A 23,008-nucleotide genomic window follows, 5' to 3' on the forward strand; every position below is an offset into this window, starting at 1 on the left:
GGACAAAGGAGAAAACACGACAGCGACCAGATTCGAAAGAAGTTGAGAGAGGAGTGAAGAGAAGAAAGAAAAAAGTATTGTGCTCCGTGCCAGTCGCCAGCTTAATAGTGCGAACCCCTGGCACAAAGAGTGACACGGCGCGCATACAGGACCCCATGCGCAGGGCCGAACAAGTGCTAGATAAACAGAAGCTCTCGTGCTACAGACCCTATTGCCGGCCGTTACTTTGGCTGTTAAAAATAGCAAGATTCATTGGTGGAGAAGATCTCGGGCTGCGTTTGACCTTGATGTGCTGCCAGCGCTTCTTCAGACGTGAAACGGTGCGCCGTCAGCCAATGGCTGCTGACCCGCTCCTAGGCGCCGCGGTGTGTGAAACGAGAAGCAGCACAGCCCGATTCTGTCAACATGGGAGATGGGATGAGATGCCTAAACAATTCAGTACACGACCGGGAAATCAGAAAGGGATCCTTTTAATTGGCAATTTGCATGATCCAGAACGCCCCAGCTGCCAAGACTCTGAGACCTGACAAGGCGGGTTTCACTTCAATGTTCGCATCCTGTACCAGTAGCTTTCTAGTTCCCTCTCGAGAAGGCGCTAAGACATATTCATGTCGATACTAATACAGGAAAGATAAAGTTATTCGCTTCGATTATTCTTCTGCCAAGCGACTGACGCGTTCTCTATTGGTGGGCCTGTACTTCCTCGGCCCATCTTGGCAATCGACAGCCGACATGGCCTGGTCCGCCACAGCCTGTATAGGTAGCGGCCGAACAGCGGCACCCCAGCTCACAAAGCTGGTAATGATATCTCCAGGACAAAAATTCCCACGGATATGTAGTAGCCCAGTTTGGTCTTGACAAGCATCCTGCTACTACGGCGTCACGATACTGCCCAAGAACGGAGCCAACGATAGTATAGGTATCCAAGGCTTGGCCCGAGATAGTGCGGAGCGCAAGAAGACATGGGCGCCAAGGAGTCGGACCGGTTACCTGACTTATCGGCACGCGCCTTGGTGGGTAAACGCACCACCGGATCTCTCTTACAATTTGATTCCGGCATGATCTGCTGACCACGGCTCTAGCCTTGGTCGAATCAAGTGCGATGAAGGCAGACCGGTCTGCCGGCGCTGCACCACGAGTGAAAAGACATGCTGCGGATATAACGAGATTCAGCAATCCGACAGTAATATTTTCAGTGTTATATTAGACACTGATGCTATAGCGGCAGGTACCGGCGCCGCAGCGGAGCGCCCGGCCCGCCCCCCTCCGATAGGTGGTCGCAGCAGAAACAAGACATCACTGTCGAATGTGTGCCTCCCCAGTGGGATTTTGTGGAAGCGCTTCGATACTGTAAGCTAAGCCCATCTATAGTAAACTGTTATAATTTCTATAAAATCATTGATCAATGGTCCAGATTATGCCGTCCTTTGGCCACAGCTAGTGCACAACGTGCAGCCCGTTCTTGATCCGCAGCTTCACCACTTCGCCTTTGACCCGCTGGCTTTTATTTGCATGGTAATCCGCGGCAACATAAGATTGAGGAAACAGAGAAGTCACAGGACTCTACAACATGGACAAAGCATGATGTTGACGGGGCCATGGCGGTCTTCTATCAGCATGTCACTAAGTACATCAGCATCATCAGCAGATTGGACAAGGAAGCACGCTTGCTCTTCGCGGTATCTGGTTTCTGCTCAACTATGACCTGCAGCTGTATTTGATGTCCTGGCGCGCCTACATCAATGGGTACCTAGCCTTGGTGCAGCAGCTCGGCGGCGTCGAGGCCGTCTTTAGTGTCAAGAATCCGCCTCGGGGCAGCTTCGCGAGCATCCTGGTGTAAGAACCCACGCTCGATTTCTGTGAAGGCAAACTCGGTGTACACGCTGCTGATATAGGGACAGGACCGGCATCACTGGCAATACCACCAGCACAGCATCGCAGCAAGTGTCCGGGTTTGATCTTCTCTCAGACGAGGAGGTGCGGTCCATATATTTGAACAGGTTTGACGAGCATTTTTTTCGCCCGACAGATCTGCTGCTCTCCATTAGTCCACATCACACAGCTACGAGTCCAAATTGCCACAGACGAAAACACGTCGGTGGCGTAAACCATGGCACCCAGCTTTCCCCTTGATGTAAGAGACTTTAAAGGAGACAAATGGATCCGAGACAAGGATCTGGAGCAGAGGGCCATGGCGCCTGCTGTTGCACGTACATTCAAGCTTGCCGCGGGCCTCTACGGGATTTTCTCACTGCTGTCTCCGGCTGTCGTCTCGTGGGCGGAATCTGCCGGCCATGCGAGCCTGCTGGGCAAAAGCATGGGCGATAGCGTGCGAACCTGGTACCGGACAGAGCTGTTGGATCTTATCCGGAAAAGCTGGCCCAAAGCCGCGAACCCCGTCTGCTTCACGTGGCCGCTCGCTGTCGTTGAAGTCACTGTGGCCGACACGGACCAGCCGCAGGACCGGGAATTTTGTCGAGCAGGGCTTGTTTGATATCTAGAAGTCGGAGGACGGAGGGGCGGCGCCCTTCATGTGGAGGGAGAAGCCGCTGGCGCTGTGACGGCCCGGCAAGACAGGCTGGGAGGACTGCTTCGACGAGCCGACTCCAATCATATAGCACCGCAGCACATGGTGGAACTCGAAAGAGCTGACAGCAGGCTGCGGAAGCTTTCAACCATCTGTGCTGCTAGCTCACGGAGGACCTATCATGATCCCGCGGTTGCTGGTACCTAATGGCAAGGTTGGGCACGCAAGCCAAGTTATCGGCGCTGCGAGACGTCTTGTGGCTTTTGCGAAATATGCAGTGTATATCTGACAGACGAATGCAAGCTTTGACTGCTGTGATCTCGGTGTCGCCACCAGAAGCTGACGTCAGGTGTGACTGCAGCCAACAAGTACGCACAGCAGGTGAGGCGTATTGTATATCGTACCGAGTGTGACAATACTTTCCGCACCGTAAAATCTTGTTTTCTCGTAGGCTATTCAGTCATGAAACGCAGTGGGCATCGATGAATCTTTGCCCAAATCCTGGTTATACACCAGCTGAGCCGATCAACGCTAGCCAGTGAGTGTCCAGTACCATCTCTAGATGCATATGCCTGTTCGATAGTCTTCTAGATCAACTTTTTGCAATTTTTCTTTTGGCGGTAACATGGCTCACCTCGCTCGCACATGGCCGCACCATTGTGTGGTAAAGCAGTCTGCTTTTGGCACCGAAGGTCTCCCTGTTCACTTGTCAATAACTCGTTCTCATTTCTCCTACATACATGACGCCCTCTATGTAGTAATATCTGCTTTCTATAGAAACCGAATTCGCCTTCACCAAAATGCGGAGCAAACTCCAGTAGATCTACCTTTCAGAGACCACCACCTCACACCAGCTTCAGCATGGCGACGATGGTCGTCCTTGTGCTCCGCTCATTTTCCCGATCGCCCACCAGCGCAACATAGCCGTCGCCCACCTTGGCCATGACAATCCCCGACTCAATGTTGGCGCGCTCATACTGCTGCGGGTAGATTTCATAGAGCGCGTCGGCAGCGCTGCCCACCTTTACCGTCAGCTGGCTGAGCTCGCAGACGCTCGGCAGCGAGACGAGCTGCTCGGCCAGGTGGCCGTCGGCGATGGCGCTCGCGTGCGGATTGAGGCGGGCGCCCGTGTGCACCTCGTAGCCGACGAAGCTCCAGTCGAGGCCGAAGGCGCCGAATATGTGCTGCAGCGCCCTGGGCTCGACCACGGCCGGGAACACGCCCGCAAAGACGACGGTGCCGCCCATCTGCGCGTACATGTTGAGCAGGTCAGCCACCGTCTCTAGATCACCCGCGCTTGTAGTAAAGCCAGCATCCAGGACGAGAATACCCGCGGGTACGTAGTAGCCCAGCTTGCCCTTGATCTCGTCAACGGACCGCGCCCAGACGACCTCGATCCGGGCGGCGATTTCCTGAGTCAGCGAGGCCCATTTGTCGTTGATGAGGTAGCGACTGGGATCGGGACCGCAGCTAATGATCAAAATGGGGGATCCATTGACCATGTCGGCGGTGGAAACTGCAATATGGTGTCTGCGAAGGATGCCGCGATGGTCGTGTAAGTGGGTGGCTGCGGGTAGTTGACGAACAACCAAAAGCTGTAGCGGTAGGAGCGGGTGTATTGTCTATCCAGGCTTCAAAAACAACATCTTCTTTCCCTCCAGCCCTTTGCTCATTTATATAGGAGAAAGCCAGAAGACGGTGCATCTGATTCACAAGCTCTCCGGAGCCCGCTGCAGTGTTTGCCGAGTGTGAAACCACCGAGCACGGTCGCCGCTGGCTAGCCCTCTTCTGCCGCCAAGGGCTGTGATTACGTTCTGAGGGAATGGAGTGATTGGCTTTTCTTTGCGCTGGGAAAAAAAAAGAGAAAGCGTTCAAGCCCGGCAAAGCCGTGTCTGCCCAACAAGCCCTGGCCTAAAATACGATGTTACACACGCAGCTGCCACCATCTGGGGGCCCAAAGGCGATGAATAGCTAGGCTAGGAGGGAGAGTACGCGCCCCTGTCCGGCGCTCTGCTGTGCAGCGTCGGCCCAACGCTACGCAAACATGTCCCTTACCCGAACGCATGCAAAACTGACGACAGTCACGATATGGCGTTGGCTCGGCAAACCAAACAGCTGAATCAGTATCACTGGAACACAATGGGATGCATTGGTAACAAGCGGGCCAAAGCTACACCGCATCATTAGATGGCAAGGGACAGTGCTTCACGATCAATCAAAGGGGGAAAAAAGAGAATTCTATGTCATTTCATTAATATTGCTCGCTATTTTCGTAGGCCAGAAAAATCAACTAGGTATCACAAGGCTGTCTGCCAAAAAACACAAGACACTTTCGTCATGCCGCATGTAACACCTCTTTACAGTCCCTTCCTTCGGATATAAGCCATGTGTAATGTTGCGCCGCAGCAACTATCTGGCCAAGCCCCCTCTCAGCTCTCGGGTTACACATAGTGTCCAGTATGTGCGTAGACCGAAGAACACACGTGATGAAGAGTGTTCCATATCTGCAAGTCGTTTGTCAACTTGCAGTGTTCTGTGTCAAAAGGTAACAAGAGAGATCCATCCCGGGAGTGAGAGACGTCAAAGTTGATCCTGTCTGTAAAGAGCGTTTGCAAGCTGACATGTTGGTGGCCTCGCCATTTTACTGGGCGTTGACCTTGGCCGCAAGCTCGGCCAAGCAGTCGGCATAGACGGAAAAGAGCTCATGCTTATTCGTGTTTAGATCGGTAAGCATCTTGTTGAATTCTTCGACGTTGGTTTCTGTTTCGCGCTCTCAAGCGCTCATAGTGAGAACTCCGGCGGCAGGAGCATCTCCAACGTCGGGCTTCGGGGTGCCACTAACGGCGGGAGCACTTCCAGAAGACGCTTTCACTGAATCGTTAATGCCCTCCAAAATGGCGGCAAGGACGGGCTCGATGCCGGGGACCTCTAGTCTAAGGCCCTCAGTATCGATGACAGGCTGCTCTTCGCGCTTGGCGGGCAACTTGGCAGCGTTGGCGAGAGTTCCGGTAGCGCCCACGGCAGTGTTGCCAATGTCGCCAACAGTCTTGCCAACAGTGCCGAGAGGGTCCTTGAGCAGACCAGACACTGCACCAGTGGGGGAAGCACCAGCAGCACTCTGAGCAGCACTTGTTGCGCCGTTGTTAGCAGCGGTAGCATCGCCGAGAAGATTTTCAACAGCGCCCAGAGGGTCTTTGGTCAGGTCAGAGACAGAGTCGGTGGCACCAGCAGCAACCTTGGTGGCTCCGGTTACACCACGAAGAAGGCCCCCGACAGCGCCAAGAGGGTCCTTGGTCAAGTCAGAGGCAGCAGCGGTAGAAGTAGCAGCGCCCTTGGCGGATCCGATGAGATCGCCGACAAGGTTACTAACAGTGCCTGTGGGATTCTTGCCCATACCTCCGACAGCGCCGAGAGGGTCCTTAGTCAGACCGCCGACGGGGCTGCCTGCTTTTTCGATAGCACTGCTGGCCAGAGGTCCGGCAACAGGAAGGTCCTTGAAAAGTCCACCCAAAAGGCGGACCAGGTCGCTAAGGAGACCCTGATCATACATCTTCCTGATGGCAGCTTCCGTGACGCCGTTGTCCTTCAAGATAGAGGTGAGCTTCTGCTCAGTAGCTTGAGTCGCGCCCTCGGCCTCATCAAAGACAACCTTGATCGGAATAAGTTCCGGATGCGAACTCTTGAGCAGGTCCGCCAGCTTCTTCTTGTCTTCAGGGGATATGGCCTGGAAGATCAAACCGCCGGTGGCATTGTCGACATCTTCCAAGATCTTGGCTGCCTCGCTACCGACTGATATCTGGGGAGTGACGGGAGAGGGAGCGGCCGGAGCAATGGCAGTGGAGTTGCGAGCAGTAGGGGCATCGCGGTTAGCAAGCGCGGCAACAAGGCCGTTGACAAGCTTGGCATCCTTGCTGGAGACGGTGACCGTTCCGTTGAGGACAGCATGGAGCGCAGAAGCATTGACGGCAGTGGTGTTGACATCTGAACTGACGGGCGCAGCCAGGGCACCGATGAGGTATGTGAAGACAGTAGCAACAACAGCAGACTTCATTTTGGCGGTTGGGGTGGGTGAGGAGGGAACGAGCTTTTAAAGTAATACGGCAGGATAGTAGAATAATACGAAAAGACTCCTTGTGGACGGCAAAGGTCTTGTAAAGGGTGTTGGAGAAAGAGGCTCTGGAGAAGAAAGCATATTTACACTTGAGAGGCCGAGGGAGGACATCTTATAGCTCAAGGTTGTTTCGGCCTCGTTTTACCCCGTAACCGTGTCTTAGGTTGCTTCGGGATGCGTTTTAAAAAAAATGCAGAACTGAATACTGTAAAACGACGAGCAAAGCTACTAAACGAGGACAATGGAACGCGACGGCGCGTTAAGAGCGACCGGCTGTCACATATGCGGTTGGCGCTGACGAGACCTGAGGGGCTGGCAGGAATCCCAGCGCAGAACCATCAAAGATGCGGTATGGAGAACAGCAGTTATTATCAAGCCCAGCGGGTGGCTACGGTAAAGCAGACCCGGAAATGAGAGCGATGTGACGTCGAGAATGCGGTGCCGTTTCACCGGGCTGGTGTCTCGTCAAGTGACGGCAGCGACACCAACGGCGGGCTAGCCTGAGGAACCCGCAGATCAAGCCAGAATCTTTTTCTGGAGAAGTGTTTGAGAAAAGATGGAGAGCTTTCTAGAATCAAGGTTGCGCCATGTCAGGCAATGCACAGCCGACCATGCAGTCGAGATCAAGGCAGCCGGTCTGCGCAGCACATGCAAGTCCAGGCCACGATGGACGACGGCTCGCCATTCCGACGTTTGGGCACTCAAGGATTCATAGGGACATGGCTGAATAGCGTATGTTACATGCCGTCTCATTCGGGTTGCAATCGCTCAAGGGAGGCTGTAGCTGCAGGGCGTGGATGCGAACGGCCCCCATTCTGCGACTCGACCCTCTTAGGGCCGGCGATGGACTACCAGAATTAGCATTGCAGAATGTCAGAATCACATTCAACATGGCAGAGATGACTCAATCACGACTCTCGTGGAACGAGAACACCGCAGAAAGCCATTGTGGGAAGACGGTAGGCGAGAATGCTGACTGATACAATCGCAAGCCGGGTTTCTCGGATGAGGCTTTCAATGTCTGATATTTCGGACAAATCGCCACGGGAGGCAGTGTGCCGAGCTAGAGCGCAATCTGCTGGTGTCTCCAGACTATTGCCTTGCCAGGCACGCCGAGCGAGGGGCTATGGAGGCGGGATGCTGGGGGGCAACCCTTGGGAAGTGAGACAGAAAATTCGGCGAGGGCGGTTAGGCGATTTCGTCGGCACAAAGACACGCCTCGTCGGAAACAATAGTTTCTAAGGTGAGTGCCAGACTGCGTATCCGTACGGTGAAGAATTAGAAAGGTAAAGGAGTCAGTGAGTCGGAAACGATGCGCGTTGGTTGAGAGGGGGCTTTGTCAGCCAAGTTGTTGGTCGTCTGCGAATGGTGTAGTTGGACGCTGTGCACTGAGCAAGTGCAGACACTTCTCCGCGCGAGGCTGTAAACATGTGGTGTTGAAATTTAACAAATTTCTTGCTGGCCGCTCATAATGGCGACATAAAATAGAAGAAAAACTCCTTGCTGATATGTCGCTGTATAAGATGGCTGGTAATGCTACTAGTAGTGGCCGAGTACAGGGTACCTGAAGCTGCGTCATGTTGCGGCCCCGGCAGAGAGCAGTGCGGGCGCCAATAGGCAATGCGGCATGCTGCACGCTCATCTGCAGTGGTGGAGCGGTCAGGCGGTGTTGACCCGTGCTATAGCATCCTTTTGAAGAGGGGACAGGAGTAAGAAATGCAAACGGATTCGTCTGCATGCATGTATTCGTTTACTCAAGCCGAGAGCCAGACCCTGCCGTCATCAGTATATTAAATATTATGCGCGTCCCCCAATTACAGTGGAGGCGCATCTGCCGAGCCAGCCTTGGTCGATCTACTCTTTAGCGGTGTGTGTACCTGGCGATGGGACGGCACGTGAGCTGAGTCGCGGCAGAAAAAAAAAAACCACCTGCGAGTCTGTGACTTGGGATTGCAGCACAGGAGATGCAATTGGTGGCTTGCAGACAATTGCGCAAGCAATTACCTAAGATGACGGCCGACTCGATCAGGGCGTCAATGTTTCTTCTTTCAAATCTCTCCGGTCGTGGGGCAATTAATACGGCATCTGATTCGTAACCTCAAGGCCCTTGAAAACCCGCCGTGTGTTCCTGGTAGTCTCGTTGAGGTGCCAGACTGTTTTGGGCTTGGCGTAGCACATCCGGCGTCGCTAGGCCCCGCTGAGGTGACTAAAAGACGCTAGAGCCCGCTGTAGCGCTCACTGTAGCCTCCGACTACGTACGTAGGTAGCATTGCAGCTCCCCCGAAAAGGCGGCTGCAGCTCTCTTGTCCAGCAATCAACCCCCGGCATCGCTCCCCGGAAGGCCCTGTATCTTATCTCTGACTCCCGAGGTCCCCCCTCCCAGCGCTGCTAATCGCCCTGACGCTCCCCCAGCTTCTACTTCTCCCCTCCGCTCACCGGACCTTTTTTTTTTTATCTGCATCTCACTCACCAACTCCACTCCACTGGGCGAGTCACAGCTCAACCTTTCCGCCCGCTAATATTGATTGTCTATCCGTCCACAACAAACTTTCTTTCTTTTTTATCCCTCTCTAATCTCCTCAGCATCTTCAACTGCGCAAAAAGCCAACAACCAGGGGCCATAACGCTATACAGGCTGTGCTGGTTGCCCTGATTGCCCTTTGCGCCTGCGACCGTCACCGCTGGAATGCCTCTCTCAGTTCCCATGACCGCCCTGGCCGGTCGAGCGCCGGCCCTGCTCCGACACGGACGTAGAATTCCCCAGACGCTCGCGGCGCGCTCCTTCACCTCGGCCGCCGTCAACAGCTCTGCTAGGCACTCAATTCGCCTCCAGCAGGCCAAGCGATGGACTCCGACCGTCGCCGCCCGCTGCTTCAGCGCCCGCGCCTCCCAGGAGGCCCCCAATCCCAAGGCCTACCTTGAGAGCGGTGTAATCAAGCCGCAGCAGACAGTCGATGTCAAGAAGGTCCTCGTCATTGGCAGCGGTGGTCTTGCCATTGGCCAGGCTGGCGAATTCGACTACTCTGGTGCGTCGCCGTCAAATCTGCGACTCAGTCGGCGCTCCCAACTAACCCGTATACCCCAGGTTCACAAGCCCTCAAGGCTCTAAAAGAGGCCGGTGTTGCTTCTGTTCTCATCAACCCCAACATTGCCACGATTCAGACCAACCACTCACTCGCCGACGAGGTTTACTACCTGCCCGTCACTCCCGAATACGTCTCGTATGTCATTGAGCGCGAAAAGCCCGATGGCATCTTCCTCTCCTTTGGTGGTCAGACCGCCCTCAACCTCGGTGTCGAGATGGAGCGCCAGGGCCTCTTTGAAAAGTACGGCGTCAAGGTTCTCGGCACCAGCGTCCACACCCTCGAGCTCTCTGAGGATCGCGACCTCTTCGCCAAGGCCCTCGAGGAGATCAACATTCCCATTGCCAAGTCCATTGCCGTCGGCACCATTGACGAAGCCCTTGATGCTGCCGACCAGATTGGCTACCCCATCATTGTCCGTGCCGCCTACGCCCTCGGTGGCCTTGGTTCCGGCTTCGCCAACAACAAGGAGGAGCTTCGCAACATGGCCGCTCGCTCCCTTACCCTGTCGCCGCAGATCCTCGTCGAAAAGTCGCTCAAGGGCTGGAAGGAGGTCGAGTACGAAGTCGTTCGCGATGCCAACAACAACTGTATCACCGTATGCAACATGGAAAACTTTGACCCCCTCGGTATTCACACTGGTGACTCCATCGTCGTCGCGCCCAGTCAGACGCTGAGCGACGAAGAGTACCACATGCTCCGCTCCGCTGCCATCAAGATTGTTCGCCATCTCGGTGTCGTCGGCGAGTGCAACGTCCAGTATGCCCTTCAGCCCGACGGCCTCGATTACCGTGTCATCGAGGTCAACGCTCGTCTCTCCCGCTCGTCTGCCCTCGCCTCCAAGGCCACCGGTTACCCGCTCGCCTACACCGCCGCCAAGATTGGTCTCGGTCACACCCTGCCCGAGCTGCCCAACGCCGTCACCAAGACCACCACAGCCAACTTTGAGCCTTCCCTCGATTACATTGTCACCAAGATCCCCCGCTGGGATTTGTCCAAGTTCCAGCACGTCAAGCGCGACATCGGCAGCGCCATGAAGTCGGTCGGCGAGGTCATGGCTATTGGCCGTACCTTTGAAGAATCCTTCCAAAAGGCTATCCGCCAGGTCGATCCCCGCTTCGTCGGCTTCCAGGGCGACAAATTTGACGACCTTGACTTTGAGCTCCAGAACCCCACCGACCGCCGCTGGCTCGCCGTCGGCCAGGCCATGCTCCACGAGAACTACTCTGTCGACAAGGTCCACGACCTCACCAAGATTGACAAGTGGTTCCTCTACAAGCTGCAGAACCTTGTCGACTGCACCCGTGAGCTCGAGGCTGCCGGCAGTCTCGAAGCCCTGCAGAGAGATCAGGTCCTCAAGGCGAAGAAGATGGGTTTCTCTGATCGTCAAATCGCCAACGCTGTCAAGAGCACCGAGGACGAGGTTCGCAAGTACCGTCTTGCTTTTGACATTCACCCCTGGGTCAAGAGAATCGACACCCTCGCCGCCGAATTCCCTGCCGACACCAACTACCTCTACACCACGTACAATGGCTCTTCGCACGATGTCACTTTTGATGATAATGGTACAATCATTCTCGGCTCTGGCGTTTACCGTATCGGCAGCTCTGTCGAGTTCGATTGGTGCGCTGTCAGCGCCACTCAGACTCTCCGCGAGATGGGTGAGAAGACTGTCATGATTAACGTAAGTGCCCAAGAACTTCGATTTTCCCCTCATTCCTACTTCCTTCCTTCTTGAGATGCCCTGCCACGAGGCTCATGGCCCGCCCCACACCTGCCACCGAGCCACCACTAGCCACAGTGGCTGGGCCTACTCACTTACACCACCACGACAACCTCAACACCATCCCCAATCAACCCAAACTGCCTCAAATTGGTCCAATTCGCATTTATTTCACTTGTATATGAAGCTAACAGCGTCGCAGTATAATCCGGAGACCTACAGCACTGATTTTGATACTGCTGATAAGCTTTATTTTGAAGAGCTCAGCTATGAGCGTGTCATGGACATCTACGAGCTGGAGGCTGCCAAGGGCGTCGTGGTGTCTGTTGGTGGCCAGCTTCCCCAGAACATTGCTCTCCGCCTGCAGGAAACCGGTGGGGCCAACGTACTCGGAACCGACCCCCAGGACATTGACAAGGCCGAGGACCGTCAAAAGTTCTCCAACATTCTCGACAGCATCGGCATCGACCAGCCCGCCTGGAAGGAGCTCACCTCCGTCGAGGCCGCCTCGGCGTTCGCCCAGGAGGTCGGCTACCCCGTCCTCGTCCGTCCCAGCTACGTCCTGTCCGGCGCCGCCATGACCGTCATCCGCAGCCAGGAGGACCTCAAGGACAAGCTCGAGGCCGCCAGCAACGTCTCGCCCGACCACCCCGTCGTCATCAGCAAGTTCATCGAGGGCGCCCAGGAGATTGACGTCGACGGCGTCGCCTCCAAGGGCGAGCTCATCATCCACGCCGTCTCCGAGCACGTCGAGCAGGCCGGCGTCCACTCCGGCGACGCCACCCTCGTCCTGCCCCCCGCCAACCTCGAAGACAGCATCATGCAGCGCGTCAAGGAAATCGCCCAAAAGGTCGCCAAGGCCTGGAAGATTACGGGTCCCTTCAACATGCAGATCATCAAGGCCGACAACCCCGACGGCGGCGAGCCCCTCCTTAAGGTCATTGAATGCAACCTCCGTGCCTCTCGTTCGTTCCCCTTTGTCTCCAAGGTCCTCGGTATCAACTTCATCGAGGTTGCCACCAAGGCCCTCGCTGGCAAGGGCGTGCCCGACCCCACTGACCTCATGGCCGTCGAGCGCGACTACCTCGCCACCAAGGTGCCGCAGTTCTCCTGGACCCGTCTCGCCGGCGCCGACCCCTTCCTGGGTGTCGAGATGTCCTCCACTGGCGAGATTGCCTGCTTCGGCAAGAACCTCGTCGAGGCCTACTGGGCCTCGCTCCAGTCCACCATGAACTTCCGCATGCCCGAGCCTGGCGAGGGTCTGCTGTTTGGCGGTGAGGTCAACGAAAAGTGGCTCACCACAGTCGTCGACTACCTCGCGCCCCTCGGCTACAAGCTCTACGCCGCCGGCAACGACGTCAAGGAGCTGCTCGAGCGTGAGTGCAAGGGCAACGTCAGCGTCGAGGTGATTGAGTTCCCCACCGACGACAAGCGCGCTCTCCGTGAAGTCTTCAAGAAGTACGACATTCGTGGCGTCTTCAACCTGGCCCTCGCCCGTGGCAAGACGACCCAGGACGTTGACTACGTCATGCGCCGCAACGCTGTCGACTTTGGCGTCCCTCTGTTTATGGAGCCCAAGGTATGTTCTACATCACACCTATAAACTCTCGTCCTTTCCATACGCTAACTTACTGTTTTCAGACTGCCATGCTCTTTGCCCAGTGCATGAGCGAGAAGCTGCCCCGCCCCGAGGGTATCCCCTCCGAAGTCCGCCGCTGGTCCGAGTTCATTGGAGGCAAGCCTCTGTAAATGGGTTGTGACAATTGAAAGGAGAGAAAACGTGATTTTCAAAAAGCTACAGAAGCAAGGAGCGCGGACTGTATATCCCTTGCAGAGATCTGAATAAAAGTGCAAGATGTTTTTTTTTAATTGGTTGGCAATGGCCAGTAGGGTCGTTAGTGTAGATGATGAATATATCGGGGTGTGCCAAGTGCAAGATGATGGGACACTGGGGACTAAGTAAATTTTGGCGTACAAGCTATTTCCTGCAATCAAGAAAATCAGTTTTTTAAATTACGGCTCCTCGTGATATACTGCATGCCGTCGCTGGTATACAGATTCAGTAAATCCGTGATACTCCGGCCACTTCTGTAGACGCTGTCGACGCCCTGTTCTAACAAGGCTGGGCGAGGCCTCGCGTCATTATGTCCCACCGAGACCAAAGAGATCTGTCCTAACTGTAGCAGCACGTCTGTAAGCGAAAGAGTCACGGGGGAAAGCATAAAAATGTTGAGACATACCAGCGATTTTACCTGGTGAGCCCCGTTTCCCGAGAACGATGCCTCGCGCGATGTCTACTCTAACAGTACGGGACTTTGTGGCAATATTCCTTAGTTCCGATCCATCCGCACTATTTCAGGAACTTCACACGTTCTGCTGCCTGTGGATCACCTGTTACAATTTGCAATGTGCCTTGCAACAGCTAATGCTGTTACTATATCTGTGACCTCAACGCTGAAAGGCAATTAGGTAGCAGCCAAGAAAAATATACTGTGGCAACGGATCTCAATTCGTTGATATAGAGAGCTTAAAGCTACTTGAACTGAACACGACTAGGTCTATGTATGAATACAGTGGACAGGACTCTAACAGAGAGCCTTATCATCACTATCGTCACTATCATCACATTAGTAGTATTATTAATACAGTCAGCATAGTAACTGGAATATGACACCAGACACCTTGACCCTATTACATTCTCCCACAACTCTGTTTTTAACTTTGAGCAGCCTGGTATCATGTGCATAGTGTGTCCTACCTGGATGATGTCTCTTGTGGTCGAGAAGGAGGTGGTGCTGGAATAAGACGCACTCTTGCCCAAATAGATCACATACTGAGTCGTGGGGACGAATCGTTCCATGAGCGTAGACTTGGGCGCGCGTTTGTGTTCACCAGTCATAGAGATGCCACAGCTCAGGGCCAGCTCTTTAAGATCATATGCGATCTTCATGTGGTCCGCTCCGTGCTGGATGAGTCGATATGAGTTGTGCGATTTGACATGGAAGCCATCAAATCTATAATGACGGCGAGGCGTATGCAAACGTCAGAGATAGTCGATGTAACCCATATTGTCGCTGTTGTCGCTGTTGTCGCTGTTGTCGCTGTTGTCGCTGTTGTCGCTGTTATCGCTGCTACGCCTATTGCCGCTATTATAGCTATTATCCCTACTACCACTGTTGTTGTAAGCGCTACTATTTATCGTCGATCCTGCTGTAACACGAGGACAGCCCTAGTCGCCGCGGCCTTCGAAGTGGCCGGCAGTGCAGCCTGAAGCTGCATGCCTCCATAAGGACGCCCAAATATGCTCCTCCTGACTAGAACGTGCCTCGCCACATTTATATGATATCAGGCTTGCTCGCCACTTGCACGGAAAGCATCCAGATCGTTGTCCAAATACACATGAACAGCAGCGACTGCCAACGCAATCCACTTGAAGGCGTCCTTCAACCTCCGGGCAAGATACTCAATGGTCTTGAGGGCCTTCAAAGCGGGAGATTCCGCGCCAATCACTTGCGATCTCACTCTGTTTCCTCACCAAAACATTCCAGGCGCGAGGGACTCTCTTCGGCCAGGGTTGGGGACTCCTACGCAATCCTCTTGAGCCACTTTGCAAGCTCGGCATTGTCCCTTGCACTGCCCGAGTCTGCGGCGCTTGTGGGTGTGCAGGACCTTCTTGGAAGTTCTTTGGAGGCATCGCCCTATCTTTTGAGCTGTCGCAGAAGATGCAGAAAACGAAGCTGTCTGAATACGCCCGTGATGACGCTGTTCTGATTGTGCACGAAAAGCAAAATCATGCATCAAGAAACGATAAAAGTGAAGGGCTAACCAATTGTTCAAAAACGACGCCCACGCGTTTGTTGGTCTCCTCGTCGCGCGTTTGCTGCAGGCGTGTCTGCTTCACATCATGAGTTACTGGTGCCCGAATCCATCATTCGCATGAGCCTAAAAATCAAGGCGTGCACAAAGTAGTGATTGCACTTTCCAGAGAACATCACGAGTCGTAGAAACCCTTGATGGCAACAAGAAGAAGCTGGCTCTGAAGGATGCGACGGAAGCACAAAGACCAGTTACGGCCCGGGTCGCCTCTCGAGTGGGACGGCCGTACGTTCTAAAACAAGGAAAACAGCCCCCTAAGCTCTGCACATATGTCCCTCCACCCGGCAGGAGTTGCCTACCGGGCTCAATACTCTTTCCAGGCCTTTACAATGTAGCATCTGGTTGCCATCACTGTGGGAGATACGCACCACCTGCGAAAGCTGCGTCATTGCTAGAGCTGTATTTATACGAGAGACTTGTACGTGAATATGTCACATCTACATTTCACCGTGTGGGAGACCGTCTGCTTTTGCAGGATACTCCATTTGAGAGCTAGTTTCGCTCCAACTGATCATCACCAGTACCTCTACCAAACGCCAGCCATGTCTACCATACAGCAGAAAACGCGACCCTCGAAACTCATCTAATCCCACAGCACCGGTATATAACCAACTGCACCGTCCCCCATTTCGCAACAGGTAATTTACCGCGGTCGCGGCCGGCTGCTCCCTGGCCGGCGCTCGTTTAGCCTAAAGGCAGCCATCCGTTTAGTCAAAGGCTCATCCGGGTCGCGGGGCATAGAATGGCTAAGGGAAGGGGTGGAAGAGGTGGATGGTGGGGAGGTTGATGAAGAGGCAGACGACGAGACGTCGACGGCTGTGGCAAAGCCTTCATCGCGTCGGCGCTTGGGGATTCGCTCACCAGTCGATTGAAGGATGGCCTGCAGAGTCTGCCATCCCTCTGTGGAGCGCAGCTGGAACGAGTCGGCAAGATCGTGCTCGCTAGCCACTTTGCAAAGGAGGGCTTCTTCGTCCTGGGTGTGCGTTAGCGATGAAGAAACCGTTACGGCTCGAGGTCATACCTTGGACATGGTGCCCATTTGATGCAGGAAGCACAACAGATGAAAGTTTGAGACCTCCTGACAGTTGTCGCTTGTCTTCTGGCCCGGCTTCATGCCCAGCGCCTTGGCAACGGCCGTGTGCTCTTGGCTCTCGCCAATGTATTCGCGATTTTCTATAGGGAAGCCTGTTTGCGTGAATGTTGGTTTCGGGTCGGCGGGGAAGCCGTGTGTCAGAGTAACAAAGAGATATTCAATGGGAAATGCGGGCTTGGCATTTTCTTGCACGTTGGCGCCGTATTCATTGACTTTGCGGAAGAAGACTTCAGGAATGTAGCGTGTGCGACTTGTTGAGCCGTCATCTTCCTCTTCGCTGCGTACCAGCATCTGCGTAGGGTCGGCGGAGGGCTCAATGATGTCAGCCCGCACCATTTCGACGGCGTCGTTGGAAGCTTGGTAGGCGGAAATGGAAATCTCGCCATCTTCGTTACCCGAGACGACGCAAGTAACAAAGCTAGAGCCAAATCGGCCAGTGTCGCTCCATTTCGTCGCCTTGGGATACTGTGCTTGCAGGCGCGCGGCAAAGCACGTCTCCAGAGAGCTGAGAAAATAAGAATCGGCATGTCGCTTACAGATTACAGAGCCGTTGCCCTGACCGGCATCGAGTAGATCGGTCCAGATGACACCCACAGGCTCCAGGCCGCACAGCTTGGCGACATAATTAATGTCTTTTTGGTTCTCCCAGGCATTGAGTGACACGCCGTCCATCTCATCGACCTGTGGCGGCTCGTAAATAGCCTCCACGACAGCCTTTGTTCCGAGAGGCACCTCTGTATACTCGGTGTACCGTCCATATAGATACCCTAGTCGCTGGGAGCCCGTCTTACGCCAAGCGTCGATAAAACCGTCAATGATGGACGGGCTCGAAAATTCAACGTGGTCGACCATACGGAACGGTTGTGGGTTCAGCGTGATGGCACTGGGTTGACATTTTGAGCAAACACCCTCGGGCCACTGCGGATGACCAGAAGGACAGTCACGCTTGACTCTGTAAAAGGGCTCGGCCAGCGGCGGGATGTAGGAGCTGCCCAGCTCGGGTTTGTTGGTGGCCGAGTTGACTTTGCGCAGATGGGAGTGGAATGAAGGGTATTTGATCTTCTTGTCGGCGAGGTAGGTTGAGTCGAAGGGGTCGAGGGGCTGGCAGTAGTCGCACATGCCCTTGGGGCCGTGGCGACACATCTTGTGGTCGCGGCCGCGGGGAATTTTGCCGGTCTGTCGGTCGAGGCGGTCGTCGAGGGGAGACTGCTTGACAACCTCCCAGGGTCTGGCTATTCTCTCGACCTTTGTGTCGACGGGAAAGTCCTCGCCGGGCATTACGGGTTTCCCGTTGAGCTTGCCCGTGTTGATGGGCGCGCTGCCGTTCGAGCCGTTTGCGTCATCGCTCTTTTGCTGGTATGTGATGAAGATGAGGTCGCCATGGCTTTTTGACGTTAGTAGCTATCAATTTAGCGAGCGCTGCAGTACGCACGAGAGACCAATCTGGCCGATCTTGAAATTGACAATATCACCGAGGCGCTTCGCGTCGCCACCCTTGGGGGAGTTGGACATGCTTATCGTCTTGGGGTCGACCGTGGGCGGGAGATGGGGAAGCAGCTGGCGAGGTTAGAAGTGATCTTGTAGATTCAGTCAAAGACACCTACCTGCTGTCCCATTTCACCAAATGTCGTCGTCGGCTCCACGGTCAGGCGGACCATGCCGTCGGGGCCACGAACTCGTAGCAACATGTTGACGTAGAGCTGTATCGCGGGGTAGAAGCGGCTGCTCAGCCTGTTTGGCTGGCCAAGCTGAGTGGGTAGTTGTTAAGGCGCGTGGAAGTATTGTGCCAGCGACGAGCGCAGTACCGTGTCCCGAGAGAGATTAGTGTGTTGTGGAGGTGAAGTTGTGAGGTGTTGAATGATGTAGGCGGCGACTCTGATCGGTGGCGTCGGAGCTTTGGCGGAGCACTAGCCACAGTGATTTGTAACTTGTACAAAGTTACAAACGTCATAGTAGGTGAATGGTCTATGAAGAAGGACGCGGGTAGAAAAAGATGTAATTTATCTAGCTACTATTATGTATACTTTGTATTTAATTGTGCCTAGACTTATGCTCGAATTTACCTTTCTGCATCCCGTGGCTTCAGCTTCTGCGCGTATATTCATGGCTGTGGCACAGCGGCGTCACTCGGTGGTGCCTAGCAGGGCAACAGTCAGCCACCTCGCCGCCTCGTCGGCATCGTGATTTATTTGCCATAACCGCAGTGTAGGCTAGACTAATTTTCTAATAGGTCTTGTCTCTTTCTTATTCATTATTTCCCTTCTTCGTACTGTTTCCCTCATTTGTACTGTTTTCCTTGTTTGTACTGTTTTCCTTATTCTTCTTATTCTTCTTCTTTTATTTTATATTTCCTACTTTTCTTAGTTTCCTACTTCTAGTAATAAAGAAGTCCAATTACTCATTTCATACGGAGCTCGTGTAAATTTGTCTCGTCACAGTATTCACCAACTATTACTATCTCATCACAGTGAGCATCGCAAGGAGAAACATTAGCCCGGTTGCTGGCGCTAGAACCTGCCAGTGTCCGTACATGTGGCAGGGCCACAGAGGTACGTACCCACCCTTTTACCCCAAACTGGCCACAAGCTAAGTACCTAGGTATGGTTATCTGTCCAGAACAGAGAACACGGCGATCAAATCGACTGGTGTCATTAGATTTCCGCATCACGAACTGCCCAGCTCTGCCCTCCGCCACTCCTTTTCCACCCACGCCTGCGACAATTGCCCTTTATCTGGCAGCCCAATACGCAAAAACCGGGTATTAGCAGCACCAGGCCGATACTATTCCAGCCATCGAACCGCAAGCGCATAAAAACAGACGTCACGACACCACATCCACCGCCGCCAGCATGTTCAGCGTTGACTGGAAGGGGCTCGCGCTGCCCTTTGCGTACCTGATGGTTCTGAGCGGCGCGCTCATGACCTTTTCCACCATCTACCGCAAGCGCAAGGCTGGTACGTACTCGTCCCTCTGTCCATTTAAGTCGGGAAATGCTCACACCAAAAACAGCCGAGAGCCAAAACCTCGCCCCTTGGTTCGGCCCCAACCTCCAGCGCAACGTCTACCTGTCGCTCCTCCACATGGAGCCCGAGGAGGGCAAGGAGGGCCCCGCGGTGCCCGACAGCGTGCTCAAGGCCGCGCTGCTGCGCCGCGCCGTCGAGGACATCCAGCGCCTGATCCAGATCAAGACGGCCAAGCAGGCGTGCAGCTCGCTGCTGCAGCGCGGCAGCGTGGGCGACGACCTGTGGCAGCGATTCCAGCGCGCCGAGCGCGAGATGGAGGAGGAGCTCCGTGATGTCGTCACCGAGGTACGCTTTTTCTTTTTTTTTTCTTTTTCTTCTTCTTTTCCTCGCTTCGCTCGACGTGGACGGTTGTGAGCATTCGCGCTCTCTCATGTTCCACAGTTGCAGAGAGCCTGTGCAGGGAAAGTTCCAATATACTAACGGGACAACTTCAAAACAGGCCAACGCCCTCGCGCCCAACTGGGGACCGACCATTTTCCAGTCCGCCCACGAAATCGCCAGCAACACCAAGCTCCGCGAGAGCCTCGCCGAGGTCGAGGCCCAGACCGAGTCCGAGAAGCAGTGGTGGGAGAAGCGCCGCGGCCAGATCCAGACCGCCTTCATCCAGGAGCTCGACCACGAGGCCACGGCCGCCGCCGCCGACAAGACGACCAAGGGTAGCAGCGCCGTCAGCGAGGACGACGCCGTGCTGGTGGACACGCCGAGCAAGGGCAAGAACTAGAAGCGCACGCGCAAAGCGAGGCGGTCCGCCAAAAGGAGCAGCAGCAGCGGCGGCGGCAGCAGCGCCAAGTAGATATCAATTCTGGAAGAGTGAGGGGACATGCTGCTGCTGGTCACCGGGGCCGAAAAGAAGGGTTAGATGCATTTACAACACACAACGATGAGGAGTCTTGGGCGCAACACACATTTTTTAGTTTAATTTTTGTCCTGCCCGTCTATGGTCACCGGGCTTACTGGGCTAGAAGAGGTATAATGGTGAATTTCTACTACACTCGTTTACATCTGAATTATGATGGTGGCGTGTCAGTTTTAAAGAACCTTGCAGGTTCCGGTCGTCTCATTTTGTCTATGTCCTGCTCTTCCGAACCGTCAACCACTACGAGATAGGTTACCGTTCGACGATCAAGACCGCGTTATTGTAAACATTGAACGTTGATACGGGTAGAATACATTGTCTATGCGTATACCAAGCTCTTCCTCATCATCCACGCCTGCAAGCATAGGTCAACGTTTGGGGATCAAGGCAGGTTTCTTGTAATTTTTGAATTTTTGTAATGGTAAAATATACTGTCTATGCGTATATCGTAATGTGCTTGTATGCCAAGAAATGCTTCTATAGAAACATGCCAGAAACGAACTAAAAGTCAAAAAGCTCGCTAAAACAAAAACGAACACAAAAAAGTCCAACCGCTTCCACCAGACACCTGGAATGCCTCCCGTGTTGAGCCTGTCGAAAAACCGCTGCCAGGAATAAAACGCCAAATGTTTCGTGTTTCCTTTGGTACTGCGACCAAAACCTTCTAAACCAAAAAAACAAACTCCAATGTGTGTGCGTAGAAATCATCGGCCCCAAGGACCAGGCGCCGTCTTTCTTCTCAGGGCCTCGTCATCGGCAGCCAGCCTCGCCAGCCTCGCCTCCTGCGCAATCTCCTCCTCGCTCTTGAGGCACGACGGCGGCGGGGGCGGGGGCGCAAAGACGGCCTCGACGGGGGACTCGCAGCCGCGCAGGCCGATGAAGCGGCCCATGCGACGGCGCTTGATCTCGAGGGGCGCGTCGGAGCGCCAGCGGACGGGGCACGGGTACTGGCCGGCCCAGGGCGAGGGGCGGCCGCCGGCGGGGACGGCCTGGTGGTAGAAGCCGGCGAGGGACTCGAGCTGGGCGTCGGTCAGGAGCCAGAACTGCAGGACGTTGGTGGGAAAGTGCGGGTGGACGGCGCCGGTGGTGAGCTGGACGAGCGGGCTGAGCGGCAGGGCCATCTGGCGCAGCTTGTGGGCGAGGGCCGGGTTGCGGGCGAGCAGCGTGCTCGTCTTGACGGCGTGGGCGCCGCAGGGACGCGACGAAGACGAGTGCGAGGCGTGGCGGCATGATGTGCGGCGGCGTTGCTGCCGGCGGACGTGAATGGGCGACGAGGCGGCGGGCGAGGCTGTTTGAGCGGATGTGGACGTTGTTGTTGTTGTTCTTGTTCTTGTCGAGGAGGAAGAGGATGGAGCTGTGGAAGAAGAGTTGTTGGAGGCGGCAGGATGCTGCGAGGAGAATTCACGGCGCATCATGGTTGCGGTATTGTGTATGGTGGCGATGATGTGTGGTGGTAGTGTTGCGTGTAAGTGAGCCTGATGGAAGAGGCTGGGGCGGGGCGTGTGGCAGAAAATGTCCAACAACGAGATTCAAGTGTCCAAGGATGTAAAGAAGAGGAAAACCTTGCGATTTCAGACTCGATGGGAGGATGCAGGGTTTTTGATTGTCGTCCGAGTCAGGAATTGGGCAAAGAAGTGTCTACCGGGCGCAGAGTGCGCGATGCTTGGGCTTCCGATTGCGGGAGTGGAGAGGCTGCTGAGTGCGTGTGTCTGACTTGTTGCAGTTGAAAACGGTGGCGGGTCTGGTGCAGCGGTTGCTGGCCGTATATATACACGCGAGCGTCTTTTGAAGAAAAAAAAAGTCTAAAAATATCCCCTGACGCTTTTGAACTTTTGCTGGCTCGCAAAGGTCTGATTTTCTTTTGCTTTTGCAAAAGGTCGTTGAACGTCGTAAAAGCGCTTTGGGCGTGAGACAAAGGCGGGATGCGTGCTGTGGTGCTGTGGTGCTGTGGTGCTAGTGTGTGACTCGAGATGACGCTTCTTTCAATGCCAAATGTCCTCGGAAAAAGAAACACTGAGAAGGAGAATTTGGAATCGAAATGATGATTTCTTTGGTATATCGACTTCTTTTTGGTGTTATTGTCCTTTGAACTGTCGAGCCGGAAATTTTCCGTCGTTTTGTGTTGGACAAAGAAATCGGTGGCACCTGCTGCCGTTTTAGGGTGATGCTAGGTACAGTATTCGCTGCAGTCGAGCACTGGCATGTATGCGGGCAGGACAAAGGGCTTTTGTATACTGTGGCGAAGAAACAAGAGATCCGACCCAAAACACGGAATCAAAGCGGATGCAAGAAGATAAACGTCCTTGAAACAACCGGAAACGAGAAACACAGATCCTATGCGTATCGAGGAGGAGGATGAGGGGGGAGGATGGATGGAGGCGAGGGTATCTGGACTGGACTGGTATGGGAAGAAGGGGAAAGGTAGCACAAAAAGAGGGGGGGGGTAGAACGGGTTAAGAAGGTCAGAAACAAGAGGAGTTGTTTTTCGGTAGCGTGAGAAAATTAGAGAGAGAGACGAAGTAGGAAGGAGTGAGAATTGTGTCTGTGGTGTGTGTAAAACAAGGTTCAAGCGCTGAATCAGGAAGCACAACGAGGCAAGGCGAACGTCTTCCGTGGACCCTGTTCGTTGGGTTGACGAGGGGGGGGGGGGGGGGGCGGTGATGTGGGTGGAGGAGGGGGTGAAGATACCAGGGAACATGGAAGAAGAATATTCGG

The 23,008-nt window shown here is 54.5% G+C and overlaps 8 protein-coding genes across 8 annotated transcripts; 4 read left to right on the forward strand and 4 right to left on the reverse strand.

Annotated features, from left to right (window-relative positions):
- Positions 1–732: 732 nt before the first annotated feature.
- LMH87_011483 (uncharacterized protein) lies at positions 733–2,048 on the forward strand (the record flags this gene model as incomplete). Its single annotated transcript, XM_056200632.1, has 6 exons — positions 733–740; positions 1,229–1,350; positions 1,415–1,515; positions 1,637–1,836; positions 1,902–1,982; positions 2,030–2,048. The coding sequence occupies 6 exons, from the start codon at positions 733–735 to the stop codon at positions 2,046–2,048; spliced, it is 531 nt and encodes a 176-aa protein (XP_056052462.1).
- A 62-nt stretch (positions 2,049–2,110) lies between these two features.
- On the forward strand, positions 2,111–2,494 carry LMH87_011484 (uncharacterized protein; the record flags this gene model as incomplete). The annotated part of the gene is made up of 1 exon (XM_056200633.1): positions 2,111–2,494. The coding sequence occupies one exon, from the start codon at positions 2,111–2,113 to the stop codon at positions 2,492–2,494; it is 384 nt and encodes a 127-aa protein (XP_056052463.1).
- An 878-nt stretch (positions 2,495–3,372) lies between these two features.
- On the reverse strand, positions 3,373–4,029 carry LMH87_011485 (uncharacterized protein; the record flags this gene model as incomplete). Its single annotated transcript, XM_056200634.1, has 1 exon — positions 3,373–4,029. The coding sequence occupies one exon, from the start codon at positions 4,027–4,029 to the stop codon at positions 3,373–3,375; it is 657 nt and encodes a 218-aa protein (XP_056052464.1).
- Positions 4,030–5,300: 1,271 nt separating this feature from the next.
- LMH87_011486 (uncharacterized protein) lies at positions 5,301–6,578 on the reverse strand (the record flags this gene model as incomplete). The annotated part of the gene is made up of 1 exon (XM_056200635.1): positions 5,301–6,578. One exon carries the CDS (start codon positions 6,576–6,578, stop codon positions 5,301–5,303), a length of 1,278 nt encoding a protein of 425 aa, XP_056052465.1.
- A 2,746-nt stretch (positions 6,579–9,324) lies between these two features.
- LMH87_011487 (uncharacterized protein) lies at positions 9,325–13,193 on the forward strand (the record flags this gene model as incomplete). The annotated part of the gene is made up of 4 exons (XM_056200636.1): positions 9,325–9,664; positions 9,724–11,405; positions 11,647–13,023; positions 13,086–13,193. The coding sequence occupies 4 exons, from the start codon at positions 9,325–9,327 to the stop codon at positions 13,191–13,193; spliced, it is 3,507 nt and encodes a 1,168-aa protein (XP_056052466.1).
- A 2,811-nt stretch (positions 13,194–16,004) lies between these two features.
- Positions 16,005–18,101, reverse strand: LMH87_011488 (uncharacterized protein; the record flags this gene model as incomplete). The annotated part of the gene is made up of 5 exons (XM_056200637.1): positions 16,005–16,009; positions 16,182–16,293; positions 16,342–17,797; positions 17,846–17,970; positions 18,018–18,101. The coding sequence occupies 5 exons, from the start codon at positions 18,099–18,101 to the stop codon at positions 16,005–16,007; spliced, it is 1,782 nt and encodes a 593-aa protein (XP_056052467.1).
- An 842-nt stretch (positions 18,102–18,943) lies between these two features.
- On the forward strand, positions 18,944–20,158 carry LMH87_011489 (uncharacterized protein; the record flags this gene model as incomplete). Its single annotated transcript, XM_056200639.1, has 5 exons — positions 18,944–18,962; positions 19,012–19,171; positions 19,232–19,368; positions 19,424–19,722; positions 19,877–20,158. 5 exons carry the CDS (start codon positions 18,944–18,946, stop codon positions 20,156–20,158), a joined length of 897 nt encoding a protein of 298 aa, XP_056052468.1.
- An 839-nt stretch (positions 20,159–20,997) lies between these two features.
- Positions 20,998–21,708, reverse strand: LMH87_011490 (uncharacterized protein; the record flags this gene model as incomplete). Its single annotated transcript, XM_056200640.1, has 1 exon — positions 20,998–21,708. One exon carries the CDS (start codon positions 21,706–21,708, stop codon positions 20,998–21,000), a length of 711 nt encoding a protein of 236 aa, XP_056052469.1.
- Positions 21,709–23,008: the final 1,300 nt, after the last annotated feature.

This window comes from Akanthomyces muscarius, chromosome 4, assembly GCF_028009165.1.
Source record: "Akanthomyces muscarius strain Ve6 chromosome 4, whole genome shotgun sequence".
Lineage (NCBI taxonomy): Eukaryota > Fungi > Ascomycota > Sordariomycetes > Hypocreales > Cordycipitaceae > Akanthomyces > Akanthomyces muscarius.